The 18,996-nt window shown below is 42.7% G+C and overlaps 2 protein-coding genes and 1 long non-coding RNA gene across 5 annotated transcripts in view; 2 read left to right on the top strand and 1 right to left on the bottom strand.

Annotated features, from left to right (window-relative positions):
- Positions 1-360: 360 nt before the first annotated feature.
- Positions 361-4,385, top strand: RPL7L1 (ribosomal protein L7 like 1). Its single transcript, XM_055728249.1, has 7 exons — positions 361-484; positions 613-721; positions 2,480-2,643; positions 2,821-2,958; positions 3,223-3,332; positions 3,573-3,785; positions 4,046-4,385. Exons 1-6 carry the CDS (start codon positions 471-473, stop codon positions 3,779-3,781), a joined length of 744 nt encoding a protein of 247 aa, XP_055584224.1. The 5' UTR covers positions 361-470; the 3' UTR covers positions 3,782-3,785; positions 4,046-4,385.
- Positions 4,386-4,771: 386 nt separating this feature from the next.
- Positions 4,772-7,974, bottom strand: MAD2L1 (mitotic arrest deficient 2 like 1). Its single transcript, XM_055728255.1, has 5 exons — positions 7,850-7,974; positions 7,571-7,717; positions 7,370-7,490; positions 6,543-6,646; positions 4,772-5,990 (listed from the first exon to the last, which is right to left on the bottom strand). The coding sequence occupies exons 1-5, from the start codon at positions 7,923-7,925 to the stop codon at positions 5,818-5,820; spliced, it is 621 nt and encodes a 206-aa protein (XP_055584230.1). The 5' UTR covers positions 7,926-7,974; the 3' UTR covers positions 4,772-5,817.
- A 123-nt stretch (positions 7,975-8,097) lies between these two features.
- The window catches only part of LOC114014293 (uncharacterized), a 35,134-nt gene continuing 24,235 nt past the window's right edge, over positions 8,098-18,996 (top strand). The window contains exons 1-3 of one of the 3 annotated variants that reach the window (XR_003557730.2): positions 8,098-8,200; positions 8,749-8,817; positions 12,710-12,884. This is a non-coding gene — a long non-coding RNA (uncharacterized LOC114014293). Of the gene's footprint in view, positions 8,457-8,748; positions 8,818-12,709; positions 12,885-18,996 lie in introns of all 3 variants that reach the window. The other 2 variants (XR_008733282.1, XR_008733281.1) reach the window with 2 other exon arrangements.

Below are 18,996 nucleotides of genomic sequence, written 5' to 3'. Positions count from 1 at the left end.
GAGGGAGGGCGCGTCACCCCGCGGGCACAGCTCTGCGCGGGTTTGCTGTCGCCTCTCACAGCACCGCCTCAGCAGCGTGCCTGAGGCCAGGCCTGCGCTGCCCCCACCTCAGCTGCCCCCACGCTGGCCGGGCACCGGCTGGAACAGCTGAGGGCATTTACGGACACTGCCTGTGCCTTTATTTATTATTTTTTATAAATAATTTTTTCTCCTCCAGTATTCTTTGGGAGCTTTGAGGCAAGGCGGAGAAGGCAGCCGGTTTCACAGCAGTCCCTGCTGAGGCTGCGGCCTTGCTTTGCAGGCTTCGCCGTTAACCTTTAAGCTTTCAAACCACCGCCACCCCGCCCGTGCCCCGTCACGCGGGCGGTGACAGCGGGAGCCGCCCGCCCCCCGCCGCCGCCGCCCGGGGAGCCGCGCGCGGCCATGTCCCCGCCCCGCCCTCGCGCGTGCGCAGCGGCGCTGGCGGCAAGATGGCGGAGGAGGAGTGAGTGCGGGGCGCCCGCGATCCGCCGCCATCCGCGGGGGCTGCGTGGTGGCGGGGCTGGGGGCGGCGGGGTGCGGGGGGTCGGGGTGCGCGGCTGCGGGATGTGACCGGCTTCTCCCGCCCTGCAGGCCGCGGCGGCGGATCCCGCTGGTGCCGGAGAACCTGCTGAAGAAGAGGAAGGCCTACCAGGCCATCAAGGCTACCCAGGCCAAGCAGGCGCTGCTCAACAAGCGGAAGGTAGGGGCTGGCCTGGGGCCGTCCCCGGGGCGGCGGTGGGAGCTGGCTGGGGGCGGGGGGTCAGCTGAGGCCGGCGGGAGTCCGCAGCTGTCCCCTGCTTGTGTTTTGGAGGGGGGAAGCGTAATTTCGTGGGGCTCATCCCCCCCCCGCGAGGGGAGGTGGCAGAGACTGCCTTGGTACAGTGATGGCCTGTTGGTTACCTCTGAGGGCACGCCTGGGTTGTCTCTTCAGTTGTTGAAAGTCTTCTGAACCTGGCCCTGAGCCCTGTGAAAAAGACAAAGTTTCCTGGCTTGCTAGGCTGCCACAGTAGTGTATGGAAGACTGAATTGTGCCTCTTGGATCAGTGATTGCTAGGGTGGGTATGTGTACAGCCACGCGTGGCAAAATGTAGTGCTGCCGTGGGATTACATAGTCTGAAACCAGGTTGCCTTTGCATTGGAAACCCTCCTGGAGACTGTGCTTTGCTGAGAGTGCGTTTAGGCTCAGCTGCCTGTCATTAGCTAGGTAAATCTGTTGGAGCACAGACAGGTCCCAGTGAAGCCCCTGTCTGCATGTCTGCTAACACAGAGGCAGGCTGCGGTTTCCAGCCTGGCAGAGCATCACACACCTTTCTGTTTCAGAATTTGAGACCTGTTCTGCTCCATCTTGGCTGACGTAGCAGGTGCCTGTTTTGGAACTGCCTCAGAGCTTTCCCAGTGAATTGGTTTCTGTGGCATTGGTGGGATTGTGTGCAAAACCCCTGCCGTTTTTGTTAGATACTGCATTTGTAAATGCATTCGTGGCTTACTGTATTTCCAAGGTGGAAGTGGAACCATAAGTGGTAATGTAAAATAGTCACCTTTTAAGATTCTTATTAGAAATTTGACCCTAGTGGTAAAATTTCGATTCGGTCTACCTGCTTTGAAAATTCAAACCAATTTCATGGGTGACTTACAAGGTGAAATAGAAGACACGTAACATAAGATTCTTTAATTTGAAATGGCCTAGTAATTTAGCTAGTAGTGTATCTTGAGTAGTACTGGGTAACTGTCATGCATGTTTAACTCCTATTCGTATGAGAAAGCACTATGATTTAGGTGGATGTACTTGTTCCTGAGCTAAGGATAGGCATTTAAACATCTTCTTTATTTAAAAAAAAAAACTTCTAAGTTTTCCCATCATTCTGAAAAGTAGCTTAATTATTTTTTCAAGTGAGGTGAGTGTTGTGTGTTTAAATTAGTAATACTTAGTAAATTCTTAGAACGTTTGGATTCTTTTGTGTGTGTCTTTATAGAAAAGGACTTTAAACCTGGTCATTTTTTGTGGGATGGTAATTTTGAGTCACACTAGAGTATTTCTGTAGCATTTGTTTTACCCAGATACATACATTTCTGACTTTCCCAGTGGCTGGCTACGCTGTGTATGCAGTTGCAAAGATCTGTTTGTTTGTGGCTGCAAATGCTTCCATTTGATTTCTCCTGTGCCTGAAGTACCCTGGGTCTTGGTCTTGCTCTGTTCCCCCCGCCCCTTCCACCCACCCCACCCCCGGGGAAAACCTCTTTGTTCAGTGCTCATGAATTATAGCTTGCTGTTTGTAAATTCATGTTGTCCCTCAGTTCTGTCTCCCTTGGATTTAGATTATGAAATTTATTTTCTTCTTACTGTCTCCAAAACTGAAATAGCGTAGCTCGTCAAGTTCTGATTTTCACTTGGCCTTTGAGATGCAAACCTGTTAAGACTGCTGGGAAGGGCAATAATTTCTTATCCTTTTGTCTTTAGCACCAGAAGGGGAAACAAATCCAGTTTAAACGCCTTGAGGCTTTTGTTCGAGATTCATGGCGAAAACACCGAGATGAAACCCGGCTGAGGCGCATGGAGCAGAGACCTGGACAGACAGTGGTACCTCAGGAGCACAAACTTGCCTTTGTTGTGCGGATTGCAGAGTAAGAAACTTCTGTTACTCCTTACCTTTATTGTTGCTATCATATGTAGCTGTAATATTGTTTCTAAGCAAAGGAAGTGTGATTTACCAAGACATGCTCCTTGTAGGTAATCTGAGGCTTTTTGTTGCTGTATTAGAGAAATGTGATTAATAATAGTTGTGTGTTTTTCTTACTCAGTATTAAGGGAGTGAGTAAGAGGGTAAGCAGAGTGATTGAGTTGCTGCGTCTGAGAAAAAATTTCACTGGAACATTTGTTAAACTAACTCCGTTATCACTGAAGATGCTGCGGATTGTGGAACCTTATGTGGCGTGGGGGTAAGTACCAGTCCTGTGACTTGATGGTAGTTTGTAAATATTGTAGCTTTTTGATTCTGCATATGGTATCACAAATCCATAGCTGGCTTTTTCAGTAACATTCAAAACTGTATCAACTTTAGATATAAAGCTTGTTATCGTCCCTTTTCTCATTGTTCTAAACATAACTGGTTTACTTTCCTCCTGTGTATGAAGAAGTGGGGTGAGACTTCCCGCTGTATTGTGTCTCTGTGTTACAGAATCTGTCTTTTTGGTTTTGTACAGGCACCCTAACCTGAAATCTGTACGAGAGCTCATCCTGAAGCGGGGCCAAGCCAAGATTGGCAAAAAGAGGATGCCTCTGACAGACAACGTGCTGATAGAGGAACATTTAGGTAAGGGAGAGGATGAGGAAGTTAATCAAGAAAAGAGGCGAATGTTGAGAGTTTGCAATCTGATCTAAGAGGGAGGGGAGGGAGAAGTACCTTGCAAGACTCGTATATGGGGGATTGGCAGTTCTGGAGTGGTGTGAGGAAAGGTAATACAGTCAGGCATCTCTCATGTATGTGTTGTTTGTGGGGGGCCTTTTTGTTGTTTTGTTTGTTTTCTTTTTAATTATTTTTTTTCTCCTGCAGGGAGGTGTGGTATTATTTGCCTGGAAGACCTTATTCATGAAATCTACTCAGCTGGGAAGTATTTCAAAAAAGTCACAAGCTTTCTGTGGCCATTCCATCTGTCAGTGGCTCGCCATGCTTCACGTAACAAAGTGGGTTTCCTCAAGGAAATGGGTAAGCCTGGCTGCAGAGGTGAAGCAATCAACCAGCTTATACGTCAGCTCAACTAGTCAGGTGAGGAATGCCTGTTGTGTACCCTCTAAATCTTACCCTTTGTTCGGTTTCCTAAGAATAACTATACTGCCATCGGAGATGAGGGGGACTTCTTTGGTTTTGATCCTTTGCCCTACAGAATTGACCCTCATGGCTGGGGAAGATAAGAGTGTGGGTCCCATTAGGTATCAGCAAATCCATTGGACACCTCTATAAAAGCTTGACTGCTGGGAATGCATTAATGTGACAGGGCTTTTTTTCTTTTTTTTTCTGTTGTGCAGGGTCTTTGTGAAATATTCTGGATTTGTAACCTGCTCCTTTTCATGGACATTGTGCAGCGATACACTATATCTCTTGACTGTTAATACCTCTGTGAAAAATAAAGAAAAAATATACAGATGATAATGGAGATGGCCTTGATGGATTTTGGGCTGGTCCTTTTTAAAGGAGAAGATAAATTGTATTGGTACAAGAACGAAGCAACTTTCTGGAGAAACCTGACTCCTGCATCTCTGTAAAACAATTTCTATTTTTTTAATGCTCATTACTGCTGGCTCTGTACCAGTTACATCCTGATCTCATCTGTGGTATAAAGCAGTGGTTGTCAGTTCTCTGGTGCAACTTTCTGTCAAGAGTTGATTTGCACTCACTGCTTTGATCCAGTCCTCCCCAGGGGAAGTGCTTGAAGTTGCACTTCTTGAAGTGCACCTCCTAGGTGTAAAGGGGTAGTGCAGTCACCTGCTTAAGGATATTGCTAACAGGCAGAAGACACTAGGTGTTCCTGTTACTGCAGAGCAAGCCCTAGTAGGGAATGAGGTAACACTTTTTCAGAGTATTGTATTTATTTTAAAAAGCCAGAAGTTTGTGCTACTGACTTACAAAAGGCTGCCTGTTCTTCACTTCTGCGAGATTGGGGAGAGAACTGCTGGCTTTGGGAAAGCCCAGAAGCTTTGTAATACAGTGGTGGAGTACATGTAAGCAACATTTTTAAATAAACATTTGAAATGAAATAAACATTTGAAATTAACAGGAAGAATTGTGTATCTCTCTAGAAGAGCGGGAAAAGTTAAAATACTCTGGCTGAAGTGAATTTGGTGAAGGAAATGAGCAAAAAATGGAAGAGCCTGAAAGTTTTATAGACACACTTTTAAATCCCTAACTTCGAGTACAAAAGCAGGTTAGTCCTGTGTATATTTAACAAATATGGAAAGCACTGTGACCATTTGTACTGTTACTTGAAGACTTAAGTGGACATAAGCTATTAATCCATGAATGGATTTCATATTGACTCCACAATGCGTGTTTTGAGACTTGGAGGACACAGTTAAAGTAACAATAAAGTAGGATGCCCTGAGGGTGTTCTGCAAGTTAGAAAAAAAGATTTATAAAACCATCTCAAAGCATTATACACGCTCTGACTTAGAACACTATACAATTTCAACCTTTAATCTATAAAATGATACATAAAAAATGCTTGACAAACACTAGACAAACTGACTTCACCGTCCCCAGAATCAAGCCTAGCAGTCATTAATATACAAGGCTTCGCATATTTAAGATTTTCATTGTAAGACAGCTGCTTTCATCTTAAAGAGGTACAAGTAACTTCAGAATTGTGCTGTTAATTCATTTTGGGGTAGGTTCTCAAAACAGCCCAGGCTTTTAACAAAGAATGGGCATGTTGGAAATGAGATTATTTTTTTTTTTTAGTGCCAGAGAGAACTTAAACCTCTCAATAGAATGTAGTTTATTATAATCTTAAAATACTAAATAACAGGATCTGAAAATAATTCTGGCAGGTAATCCTAGATTTTGGCAGTTTTTCTAGTGAATGTGGTAGTTCAACACACCATTAGATTAGCTCATACAGTTTTAAAAACAATGCCTCCTTAGTCTAGTGTTACACCACGTTATCACAGACAAACACATTGCCTTTTTTTCTGTATTATACTTCAGCAAGAGCAACAGTAATGACATGTTCATGGCTTAGCTGCGCTATTAACAAACTATACAGGGTGAGAGGATATATACAAATGCCGCCCCCCTCCATGTCTTAGGGGAAGGAATCCTTTTTGTAAGCCACCATACTGTTTACTTTGTGGATGGTAGTAGTGAAGGAACGAAGACGAACCTCTTCTGAATTGGCTACAAATTGTGGTCCTGACTCTTCCCACTTCTCTGGCACTACCAAATCTTTATCTGTATATACCAGCAAGTCAAAGGCACCTGTAAACAAGTGGGAACAAATTAACAGTAACATACAGAGAAGAAAATAGCATGTTTAATATTAAAAAGTGCATCTTCTATAACTTGAGACGTGAACCAAGGTTCTCAATAATTACACTGATGCTAGTTATGTGGAAAAGAAATAGTAGTTCAAGCATGGAAACACGTCTGGTTATATTCATGTGTAGCCATTTTTATTTTCTCGAAAGTTATGTGAATTTTTATTTTGAAATGTCAAAATGCTGTGGAGCTGAGCTCTGTGTAACACTTCACATGAACTCAATGGTTATTTATACAAGCCTGTCTACAGCTTGTCACAAAAATAATTGTTTATGAAAACATTCCTCAGAGTACACATACTAATTTTATAACTTTAGTTAAGTCACCGTGACTTCTGTCCTGATCTCAGTCTAAGAAAACGCTGTCTCAGAAATGTGCTGGTATATGACATGCAATGATTAAATGGCAGAAAATTATTTTCTAAAGTGGCAAAGTTGTTAAGGTTTTCCAAAAGAAGTGATTGATTTCTTCAGTGAAGTTAGGAGTACTCACAGGCAGCTTCCAACAGTGGCAGAAAAGTTACTGTGGCAGTTATTTGTCTGATAACAGATCGGATTTCATCCTGAATAGCTTTCTGAGATTTTTCTCGTGGTGCACTGGAAAAATAAGAAAATTCTGTTAAGAAAGTGAAGCTTCCACTATAATTACTTTTCTAAATAGTTCTCTCTATTGAGCTCTGTTTGTTTGTTTGGTGTTGGATTTTGATACGGTAGTGATGCTTTTTTAAGCCCTAGGTAGATAGGCTTAGAAAAGTTAAGCGATAGTTTCCTATTGTTGTTTGTGAAGCCTCATAGTACTTGTAAGGAATGTTACATTTATTCTCAGATCGTCATGGATGAAAACATTTTGGCATAACAGCAGAAAAGCAGTAGTTCTTGAGGGCACGTGCCTGCAACAGGATTTTATGTACTTTGTTGAAGATTAAAAATCAAGCTTTGATCTGATGCTTTAAAAAATAAAACCCAACACCTGAGGATTATACATGCTTCAATCATATGACTAGTTTGCAGACAAACAGAAGGAATAGCAGAAGAAAGAAAGTTTTAAAAACACATAGATGCAGTGCTTAGGGAACCTGGTTTAGTGGTGGGCACGGCAGTCCTGAGTCAGCGGTCAGACCTGATGGTCTTCGAAGACTTTTGCAACCATTCTATAGGTTCGGTAAGGTTTGAAAGAACACCATCCATGCTCATACTGAGGGCAGGCTGCCTGGGCTGCTCCGCGGAACCAGGACGGCGCTAACATACACGGCATTTGCCTTGTCCCTGCAGAGTTATGGGGCACAGGGACGAGCAGGCGCGGCAGGCAGCATTACTCACCTCTCCTCCTTGGTGGTTTTGTCGCACTCGATGTCAAACTGCCACCGCTCTAGGACCTCACTGCTTTCGATGCTGGAGATGACCACCACCAGGCGCTGCACCGTGCACTTGTACAGCCACTCTGAAAGAAGCCACAGCAGTTACGCCGAGCGGCGCCGGCAGGGATACACACTCCCCCCCCCCCCCCCCCCGCCCACCTACCTTTCATCTGCTCCACCACGTTGTTCAGGTAGTTCTTCAGCTCGGGGTCGGTGGTGACCAGGAGGGTGAGCCCGTACTTCTGGACGCGGGTGAAGGTCTCGGGGGGGTAGATGCCACGCTGGTAGAGGATGCTGTTGATTCCATAGGCTGGGACGGGGAGAAGAGGAACGGCAGCGTGAGGCGGCCGGCCCCCCCCGCCGGCGGCCATGTAGCCCCGCAGGAAGCCTACCAGCCTTCCCCCTCCCCCCTCCCCACCCCCCACCCCTGCTGGCCCCTTACAGAAAAATTCGGCGACGATCTCGGCGCTGCCCCGCAGGGTGATGCCCTGCTGCTCCCGGCCTTGCTGCTTAGCCATGGCGGTGCGCGGCCACCGCTTCCCCGCCGCCCGGTTCAAATCCGGCCCCGCCCCGCCCGGCTCTGGCCCCGCCGCCGCGCGTGCGCCTGGGGCCGCGCGCCGCCTGCCTGCGCCTGCGCCGCGTGCCGCCGGAGGCGGGAAGGCGGGGGGGGGGGGGGCGCGCCGCGCCTGAGGAGAGGCGGTTCCTGAGGGGAAGGAGTGCGCTGGCTGCGGCCCGACTTTTGTGGCGAAGCGGGGCTGCTATCGATAGAAAGCTGCAGGTTGGGCGGCGACCTGTAAGAAAACAAAGGTTTTAGCGCGTTACACGTCCCACCAGCTCGAGTCGGCGTGGCGTGGCGCGGGGCCGAGGGAAGAGTCACCTGTGGCGGGGCTGAGGGAAGAGCAGGCTGGGGGTGCAGTGAGGCTTCGCCCTGGAAGTGCTGTTGGAAGTTTGCTTTCGGTGTGTTTAGGTACATTCGTCCTTATGAAGGCGCTTTTGAACTTTGAAGTAATGCTTTCCAGGCACGAATGAAGCGAAGCAAGCACCTCTAGGTGACTTTTGGTAGCGTTCACTCTGTAAATCATGTGGTAGCTGACTAAAAACTGGCCTTTTCTGCAAGCACTATTAAAAGGCAGGCAGGGAGAACCGGGGAAGGCAGGATGGGACACTTTTTCCTTAAATCCGTAGGGTAGTGGGTAACACACAAAGAAAGGGGTTAAGAGGCATTTAGAGTGGTAGGGAGCCCACAAGTTCACCCCTCAGGGCATACCCACTCTGCTGCCTGGCTGCCATGGTGAAGGGCAATTGCTAGTTTGTCAAAGCACTTCAATCATTTTATTACAGGGACACCAAAGAAGATACTGCAGTTGGCGGTGGATATCAAACGGAGGAAACTGTAGCAGAGGCTAATAGGTAAGAAAGACCAAGCAAAACAGCAAGTAAATGTTAAGTGTTCATATATTTGAAGAGTATCAAAAAGAGGGGAGGCCATAGTCTACTGGGATAGTAACTAGGTGGCCAGCTAGTCAGCTGGTAACGTTGAGCAAATACGTGAAAAGTGAATGGGTTTGTTGGGCATGGAAGAGCTGCAAATGAAATCCTTCCCCGAATAGGATTTTCTGAAGCATCTGGAATGAGTAGACGTTACCATCTAAGATACACCTGCGTTAGATGCCCTAAAGTGATCAGAACAGCCTTAAAATTAAGCGACCTTTTTAGCCTAGGACAAAAGTCATATGATCAATACACGGCACAGTAGGCCAAGTGCTAAAAGAGTGAATCAATGGTGTGATGGCTTATTTTATCATAATACAATATTTTTTCTCAAAAGCTAAGACTCCTGGTTTGTTCCAGTTTTTGCTCTAAGAGGAAGTACAGTTGCTTCAGGGTGCTGTGATTTAAAACAAATAGTGCAGACCTGTAATCATATGCTGAAGTTCTGAAAGCGTCTGAATAATTCAGTTATTAACCTAGAGAACTTTATTCTGGGTCTTGATCACTAGTGATTGAGTTACACATTTATCTTCTGAATAAAATATTTTGAGTGGTGTATTTCAAATCCTATGGTAATGGAAGCATTTTTCATCCGAAGCCCAGCTTCTAGAAGCTAGATAGCTGTGTATATTGGCTGTTTTGCTTCAAACCTTATGTACTATTGTGCTCATCTATGCTAAAATGGTCTCAACTCCCCTTTTTTTCCCCCACTTGGCTTTTCATCTGTTTTGCTTTCTCTGGGGTTTTTGGTGAGCTGCTCATTTTTGTGGTAAATATATAAGGGCTTGAAAGCCCAGTTGCCTGAGGTTAGGCAAAAACAGTAGAACTTATGATTAATACTTAAATGTTTCTCCTCTAGCTTTTTTTATTGTTAAAACCAAATGGAAGAAAAAAATCCGAATGCTTCTTGGTTTAGCAAATTCATTTCATTGTAGATAGCTTGAAGATCTGTTGTTGATATGATCAGGCAGATATGCTTATCAACAATAGGCTTAATTGCATCTTTATTCCTTGCAAGATTCATCTGGCAGGTATTGAGAGGTGGTGATGATCCCCAGTACCTCCGTGAAAACTAAGCTTCCTTCAGTGAACCTGGCATGGTATTTCACAGAGTTTTGGATCACTTCTCTATTCCCAGTTCTGTATAGCAGTTAACACTGGTTTCTGCCCTGATGTGTCATCTGCCCCCACCCACCACCCAAAAGAAACCTCCAACAAGCAACAACAACCACAAACCCAAGCAACACCTTTGCATTTTGGAATTTTAATTTTTCTCACTCTATAGGGAAATGTTTCCCTTTTACAATGAGTTACTGCTCTTCTTTACATTTCTTATATATGCTGCAATGTAATCTAATGATAAGAACTGCATGTTTTCAATACCTCTCCTGTCTCCTAAGCTGCTAATATTTCCCTTTGCCTTCTAACATATTATTTTTCCATGACCGGTTCATTAGTTTTGAGAAGTTCAGTCTTTTCCATTAAGTAGTGTCCTGCTTTTTCTTAGCCTTTGTATTTCTTCTACTAGAATGTTCTTCGTGGTCTTCTCGTGTCATCGAGATGTTCTTCACCCCCCCCCCCCAAAATAGTGTGAAGGTTTAGTTATTGACAATGTGTGTTTGCTGCTTTTCCCTTCACATTCTCTGATTATCTCATCTTTGTTTCTCTGTTATGAGGCCTAAGCTCCATAAAGCTTCATTTTCTTCACTTTGTTTAGGTCAGTGTCACTCAGCTTCTTGGCTAGGTCAGTCCAATACCCCTCAACATAGGCACCCAGGGAATGTATGCTTATCTGTTGTGTAACTGATCTGTGGCCACCACTTGACTGCAGCCCGGTCAAGCGTGATGAGGTTGTAAGTACGTAAGTCCTTTAGTCGTGTTACTGAATGGGTACGCTCCATGCGATGATGGTGCATGTACAGCTACGTGACAGAAGGAAGGCTGCAGGGCTCTTGCAAGGGAGGGCAGCAGAAAGCCTGCCACGGGTTAGTGAATAATTTCTGTGGCTGCCAGCCTGCTTCCTGACCAGCTCTGAGGGACCCTCAGGAACGAAGTTGACAGGGTGAGTTATATGTTCTGGCACACCAGGAGCTGGCTTGCTTTAATTATCTCATGCTAAAAACCTTAATTTTCATAAGGAATGTGAAATCCCAGTTGTATTTAATTTAGGTCTCTTACGATTCTTTAGTCATTGCTCTCTTTGTCAATTATTGGTTCATGTTATGACAGAGTTTTTTTAATTCTCTTTTTGTGGAAGGAAATGTTCCCTATTTAGCTTGGCTCTTCTGCAGCATTTAATGATTGCTTCTCCATAGCAATTGTCAACGAACCTAGAACAGTCCATATCACTGGTACGCCTTCACATTTTTTAAGGCAACCCAGGTCACATTCCCATAGTCATTCAGCGGAAGACATAATCCACTTGTAGAGTTTGTTCCCAATTGTTGGGGATTTTTTCTCCTCAGGATCATGTGGACAGGTCTCTCCTTCCTGCAGAGCAAAATAGTCTATGAAATGAAAGTTCTGTTTGCTACAAAAGCCCTCATATCACATTAACAAGTTGTCATATTAAGCCTCAGTAAAGCCAGTTTTTCCTGTGCAGAGAAAGGAAGTCTTACCCTGACCGACAGAGCCTTAGTGCTTCACCTTTTCTGCTAGACCTCAAGCTCTATTGAGTGATTTCCCACGCTTCAGGAGGAGATCCCGTACTTTCGAGCCCATAGAAATAGCTAGTCCTTTTGCCTTCTTCCCTCCTATTTTCTCTGCATTGCTTTGATTCTCCTTAGGGTTTTAGAATGCTGTCCATCCCTGTAGCTGCCAGCACTCAAACTCCATGGCAAGTGTTGAGCTCATTCTTTTTCTGCAGGTTAGGCATTCTGCTCCCTCTCTCAGCCCAGCTTGTGGTTGTTGTAGGTGACCTGCCAGGTGAGGCAGTCCTCAGTTGGCTGAGCTTCCCTGATACTTGGCGAAACTGTTACTTTCTTTGTCAGCTGTTTAGTTTCTGTGCTATAGGAGGATGTGACATTTGGGTGATTCCCAGGAGAAGCTTTTCCTGGACATCAGGTAGACCACCAGCACAGCCAAGTACCATTACTGTTCCTTTACGTAAGAGTTATTTTTAAATCTTCTAAGTCTGTAAGTTACTTTCCTAACTTTAAATTGCTTTGGGGTGTGTGAGCTTTTTTACTGTCTTCCATTGTGTCTTCATAGTCCTCTCACAGGTTTCCTTTGGTGATGTATTCTTCTCTGAAATTAACTCTAGAATCAATGTAAAATACTGCACTTTTTGACAGACATTTTATTACCAAGCTCATTTTGTTTTCTTTTTTGTTGTTGTTGGTACAGTTTGTTTTCAACAGTCTTAGTGTTAAAGTTTGCAGGGTAAGTACAGATACCTTGTGGCAACTGTCAAAATAACTGTATTTCTTTTCAAGCTGGCTAATGCTATTTTTTAAAACATAAACCATGGAATTTTATTGCATAAAGCAATACTGTATTCTTTCATGGACAGGGGTGAAAGAGTGGTGCGACTGGGAAAGATTGTCTGGAATTTTAAGTATTCATTAAAAAAAAAATATTTTAAAATAAGTTGGTATGGGCTAATAAGCTGCACTGTAACTTCTAATATGAGTAGACTTATCAAAGGGACTTCCTTATTTTGGTTTTACACACAGTGTAGAAACTTAAAATTAATTTTCAATTAAAATGTTATCAGTGGTACTGAATGTATTTTGAAGTTAGACTTACTCAGATAACTACTTATTTCTTCTGTAAGATGAAAGAGATTTGATTTAATGTTTCCTTATTTAAGGCAATGTAAGAAGGTAGGTGCATCCAGATACTGGCAGCCTTGTACAGTGAAAGAAATTTTTGTGGATTTCGAGCATTTTGAAAGATACTTCTGTAAAACAACATTCAACTGTGTCTTTCTCTCCACATCCCACACCCCCGGCCCACGGCGAAGACCTGGCATTTTTTTCTAAAGGGTAAGTAGGAAAAAAGTTAGTACATTTATGATGGTTTTACCTCTAAACTACCGGGAGATGGCAGCAGGCACATATATTATCTGCATCGTTTCAGTTCAGTGTTGAACTGCTGTGAGTTCGTCTCACTGTTACCTACTTCAGCTTAGAAAAGTTTTAGATGCATTTCTTTTGCTAGTTTTAAAAACGTTGTTCCAGAATGAAGGAAATATTTAACCTGATACCCAGTTCTGATGTTTACTTTTTGTTGCTGTTGCACTCAAGACTAACTGATGAACAATTATTTTTAAAGTTTTCAAGTGAAGACAGGAATCCTGTTCAGACTCAGAAAAAGCAGAATTTGAATGAGCTTTTTATGCCTTGAAAAATCCATAGTACGTGATGATGTCATGTTACAGTGGTAACAAGTAATGTGAAATCCACTGAATCCAGCTCTTTACAATTTAATCCCCTTTACAACTAAATTCCCAAGCTGAAAGTTGATAATTTGAAAGATGAATGTTAATCCAGTTCATGTTAACTCCTGTCACATCTGAAGTTTTCATATGGATAAATTAATGGAAAACTGAGGAGTTCTCAGGTGGTTTAGACTTTCTAAGCCAGTATACCACAGTTTAGCTTTAAATTCAAAACAGGTCTTCTAAAGAGTACTACAAGAGATTTATCAGCAGAGGCTTAGACTGTCAATGGGTCATCAGATACTGAGGAGCAAAAGGGTCCAGAAGATTGGTAGCATAGTAAATATACCTTGATAGTGCCATAAGGAATTTTGATAGGATCCAGTTGTATGTTTACAGCATGTTAGGTGACAATTGTTATTTAGTAATTGCTTTCCAGTTGGGTCACTTCTGATGTATAACCATGGTGGACTTGTTCAATTAATTCTGTTTTAAGGAATACAATTACATAATTGTATTACATAATGCCTAAGAATTATGATGACTGAAGAGGTAAGTATATTGTGAAAAGCATATTATTAGCATTAGAAATATTTTAAGCAAAAATATGAGTAATTCCTTAATTTCCTTTTGAAAATTGGTGTGTTTATGCATTTTTTTCTACCGTTAAATCCCCGGGCGAGTTAAGTGCCTGGTTGTCATAATAATAACCATTAGGGAAAGCAGGCATGCAAAATATTCAAATTCTTATCTCCTAAGTATTGGACAGATTAAGAAAATGGTAAAGAATAACTTTCTAAATAAGATAGCTATTCCTGTATGGAAGGAGGAATTCTTCAAAGTACGTAATTTGTTTCAAGAAAAGCATCTTTTTTTGTGTGCTCTGAGAAATTTATGCATGCCTTTCTTTAAAAAAAAAATGGAAGAACAAATGGCCATCGATGTGTCATGACAGTGAGATGAGCTAAAATATTTCGTGAGGCACCCAGGCCATTGTGCTGGGACTATACCTTGAGCTGTTCCTCTCCATCTCACTACTTGGCATCTCTCACTGCACATTGCAGCCTTGGGAAATCTAATCCTATAGCACAGAGACAATGCCTGACTTCTAAACATTCAGTGATGTCTTCACCAGAACTTGTCTGCTCTGCTGGTTAATAGCAGAATAAATATGAACAATCTAGAAGTGACACGGATTGTTAAAAATACCTTCCTCTGAAAACTGTGGCAATATTTGCTTACTAACACTGATAGCTTAAAAGCAATTAAAGAAGATGGCTTTGCACAAGAACACCATTGAGCTAGGTACAAAGCTTATACAATTCTGCTTGAAGTGTAAAGAAGCTCTTCTCTCTCTATTAATCAAGTAGATCACAGGAAGGTGAAATGTCCCACTTAATTATTTTTTTAATGACACTCATCAAATAATGAGTAAGTATGTAAGTGTTTCTTAGAGTTTAGTCCTTGATTCATTTTCAGTCTGGCAGCCACTTAAGAAACCAGGGAAGACTATTTTGGATTCTGTTTGCCCTTAAAAAAATAACTTCAGGGTGGACAGTGGGACCATGTGCAAAGCAGCTAGGAAAACAAGCAAAGAAAGGATTTGCTAGTACAATTTGAATAAAATCACTTATTTTATAAGTCATTAATGGCCCCAGAAGGACTATTCACTGCTTGTTATGTTAGTACTGGCAAAATTTTTAGAGAAAAAAAACTAGAGAAAGTGGAACAATATTTGAAAGTTCGTGCTAGTTTTCTGCATCTCTCACACAATGGATGGCCTCATCCAAACCTCATGATATGACATTGCTAGGAGTGTAAAAATGGAAAGCACATGGCTTGGTCACGGGGGTAGCAGTTTAATGCTAATAGTTCCTTAGGCTCCCTTCCTTGAAATCTGATTTGGGTGAAAACATGGCATTATTGCTTAAGGTAAGCCATTCCATGGTTGTAATCAGACAGTTAGTGGACAGGTAGGCTAAGAGTAGGTACTTACTGTGAGGTTCAGGTCACTCTTGTTACCAAGGAAAAAATCATTAAGCTACAGCAAAGTTTAATTCATTTGTGTTAGCTGAATGATTTGCCACGTCTTTGATCTCATAAGTTTCTTTAAGCCTGTGAAGATGTAAATGAAGAAGACCATGGATGTGGACTTGCATGTAATGAAGCAGCAACCTAAGCAATGATCTAACATTTGTCAGAGAGAAAAAAATGAAGTATTTTTTAATTAAATGCAGTGTTAGTGCAGTTTTTGCAGAAATGCAATATAATCTGTTAAACCAAGAAAGGGTTAAAGCTGAGTTATAACTGATTACCCCGTTGCATCAAGTGGTGGTGTCATTGCTTTGCTGTGCTCTTGGCTTAAGCCACATATTGGGCCAGGGTTTCTTTTTTTGTTACAAGCTCTCCGCAGGGACCCTGCGGTGTGACTGTGCAATGTTTTGCAAGGTGACGCTGTTCCTTGTGGCTACTGCGGCTGGGAGTCAGCACTCTGTTTCATTTCCGGCCTTGCTTGTCAGGGAGGCTAATCAGTTTTGATCTAAGTTTCCAAAAAAGGATTTACAAGTCCTGCAAGCTTAGGTACACCCCATTTCTGCAACTTCTACCTTGGAGATGCCTTGATCACTGCTGTACTTCTATTTTGAAGAACAGAGAGGTTCTATTTTTTCTTTTTTTTTAGAGATGTGACAGTGATGACGCTCATGCTCACTTATTTAGTACTATGGTATGAAAAGTCTTCTAGCATTGGGAAGGTTGAGGTTCAGTAACTTTTGTATCCAGAAGATACCCAAACCCTCGTCTCCCATGCCTAGAGAAGTGTTCTCATCATCAAACTTTAGGCTAGTTTGGCTGGGCAACATTCTTTGTCCCATCTGTTGAAACTATGCCACAGAACAAAAGGGAATTGAAAATCCATTTGAAGACAGAAGGGAAAAGGAAGAGATTGAGTTTTAATGGTCAGACCTGGCAAAGAGAGTCCAGAATCACAGTCCAGCTGCCAAGTTTTGTGATTCACATACTTTATTTTCCATACAATTTCACTTTGCGTAAGCTTTTCAGTACTGGTAAAATCTAAAGTTACTGAGATCTGCTCTGAATTAAACTCATGACCAAAAATCCCTTTCAATATTTCTTTTTAACGACAGATGCATTTGTTTAGATGACATTTTCATTGTAAGCAATGTTTAAACCCCACAAAACAATATTGGTGGGAAACAATAATAAGGATATGCTGCCCTAGTGATCATAGTAAACTTCAGGGGTACGTGTCTCCTGTTATTAGCTAAATAATCTCCTAAAGTGCTGCAGGATGATTTACCATATCTGCTTGCTGCCTGTGCTAATTTGCTGGGGAAAATGCTCTGCATCTTTTTGTATTCTCTTCACCATGCCCAAAGTTACATGGAACTCACTCTACTTGACAGCATGACCAGATTGCTGACCTCTGCCAAAAGTTCTATCTCCCTGTGAATGGCTGTCTCCAGTTACTGCCACACACACGTTTTGCATTACACTGATGATGTTTAGATTTCATCTCTGTAGCAGCCTTAACCTTGCTGCGTCCTTGGGCACATTTTGGCCAACCAGGTTGCACATGAATGTGGAAGTTGTAATAATCTGTGCTGACCTGCAGGTTTTTACACATTACCCTTGCTGATTTTGCATTATATTTACCAAGCAAATGGCACCATTATTCACAAAGAGGAAAAATAATCTACCTAAGTTCTCTGCAGGCAGTAGAGGACATACACATGGTTACTTCATCTCCAGTGACAGTGGCGCTGATATTTCATGAAAAATGAAAAAACACTGATAGTAACAAAACCAGACCTAGTCTTAAACAAAAACTCAGAGGAAAGATGCAGTAGCAGACATGTTACTTAGATATCCTCCAACATTAAACAGGGTGCTGTAGAGCCAAAGGGCATGATCTAATGGTGGGTAAGCATTGTAGACAAAAGCTTTGTGTAGCAACTTCAAACATGCAGTAACAAAAACAATTTAACAGAGATGACCTCTATATGGGTGCATTCTTAGGAGTATGCAAGAAACTAGAGCTCAGGAAGCACAGGATTTACTCTCACATTCTCGTTTACCTATGACTTGCTGTGTCATGTTACCTCTTTTTTACTTCTGACCCCATTTTTCAATTTCACCTACTTCAAGATGGGGTTGCAGTAGTCATGCTGCCGTAAATAACAGGTTCATAAAAGATTCTGTGATGTTTGTCTGGGTACTGCTCATCAGCCACCTCTGCTTGAGAGAGTCGTTCTCGTATGTGTAGTTAGTATAAACTGAATTTTACAGCTGCTAAGCGCAACCAGAACTGGAAAATGGTTGGCTTTAAATTTGTGTGGAGAAATCACAAATGAGAAACTACTGCCTGCACAGTATTTTGAGACTCAGGCAAACAATTTACATACTAAAAAATGGCCCCATTTCTTGAGATGATGAATTGTGATTAAGCATGGTTTAGCTAACTTTCAGTATGTTAAAAGCTCATAAATATCAACTGTACCTACTTTACTAGACATAGGCCAAGCTCATGTCTGTGCTGTTGTGACAAGGGAATAACTTGTGTTTGTGTGCAGATGACAATGCATGCCTTTGCAGGCCATCTGAGAAGGCAGTGACACGCTTTCCACCTTTACAATTCAATTTTTGATGCGATTTAAAAAGCATTTTTGGAAACTTGATTAAGTTCTAATTCACAAACAGCTCCTGACCCCTGTGTTAATGAATAATAACCACAAGTTACTATGGCCAGGTTTGGATAAAAGCTAGTGTGTATTGGTCTGAAACAAAATGCTGATCTGTGACCTAGCTAGAGCTACCCGAGCTTTTCTTTCTACAGAGTTCTGTTAAATAACGCTTGGTGTTCCTTAAAACAGGCAGTATCAGTCCCTACTCAGCCCCGTCATGAGCCTTTTACCGCCCCCCCCCCCCCCCCCCCCCTTTCTTTTCCTGGTTGCAGCCCTATTCACCTTGCCTTTGGGTAGAGGAGAAGGACATGGACTGCAGTTGTGGCATAGAACTGCATGTCTCCCTTATTTCCTCTTGAGATTTGTAGCCTGAAATTGTTGGTGTCTGTAACAGCACTAAATTCAGATTTTTATGGACCCAGTTTTGTCTTGTATTTGATAAAGGTATTGTTACTTATTCATGTGCTTGAGAATTAATTTTCTTATATTTGGTTTAATGTATTAAGTGGAACACTAGAAACTGTGCTTAGCATAGAATCATAGAATGGTTTGGACTGGAAGGGACCTTAAAGATCACCTAGTTCCAGCCCCCTGCCATGGGCAGGGGGACCTTCCACTAGACCAGGCTACTCAGAGCCCCGTCCAACCCGGCCTTGAGCACTCCAGTGAGGGGCCATCCACAGCTGCTCTGGGCAACCTGTGCCAGCGCCTCACCATCCTCATGATAAAGAATTTCTTCCTAATTTGTCTTGGTAGAATAGAACTGCCCTTTATAACTGGATTTGCTTTTGTGAAGCTAAATAATTGTTCCCAGGAAAACATGTTCCTTCCCCATCCAACCTTCATTCTATTTGACACACTGGCTGTTCGTTCTCTGGGAATCTAAAAATAATTTTTAGTGATTTATGGACTGCTGTTGCTAATATTTCCATGATCCTGTTAAAAGTGAGTGCTTTTTCCTCGGTGTCCAATTTTTGTGTTTTAAATAAGCAAAATGTCAATTAAACTAAAACC

This window comes from Falco cherrug, chromosome 1 (genome assembly GCF_023634085.1).
Source record: "Falco cherrug isolate bFalChe1 chromosome 1, bFalChe1.pri, whole genome shotgun sequence".
In the NCBI taxonomy this organism is placed as follows: Eukaryota; Metazoa; Chordata; class Aves; order Falconiformes; family Falconidae; genus Falco; species Falco cherrug.
The sequence above is the reverse complement of the archived record's forward strand: the minus strand, read 5'-3'. Positions and strand labels throughout refer to the sequence as shown.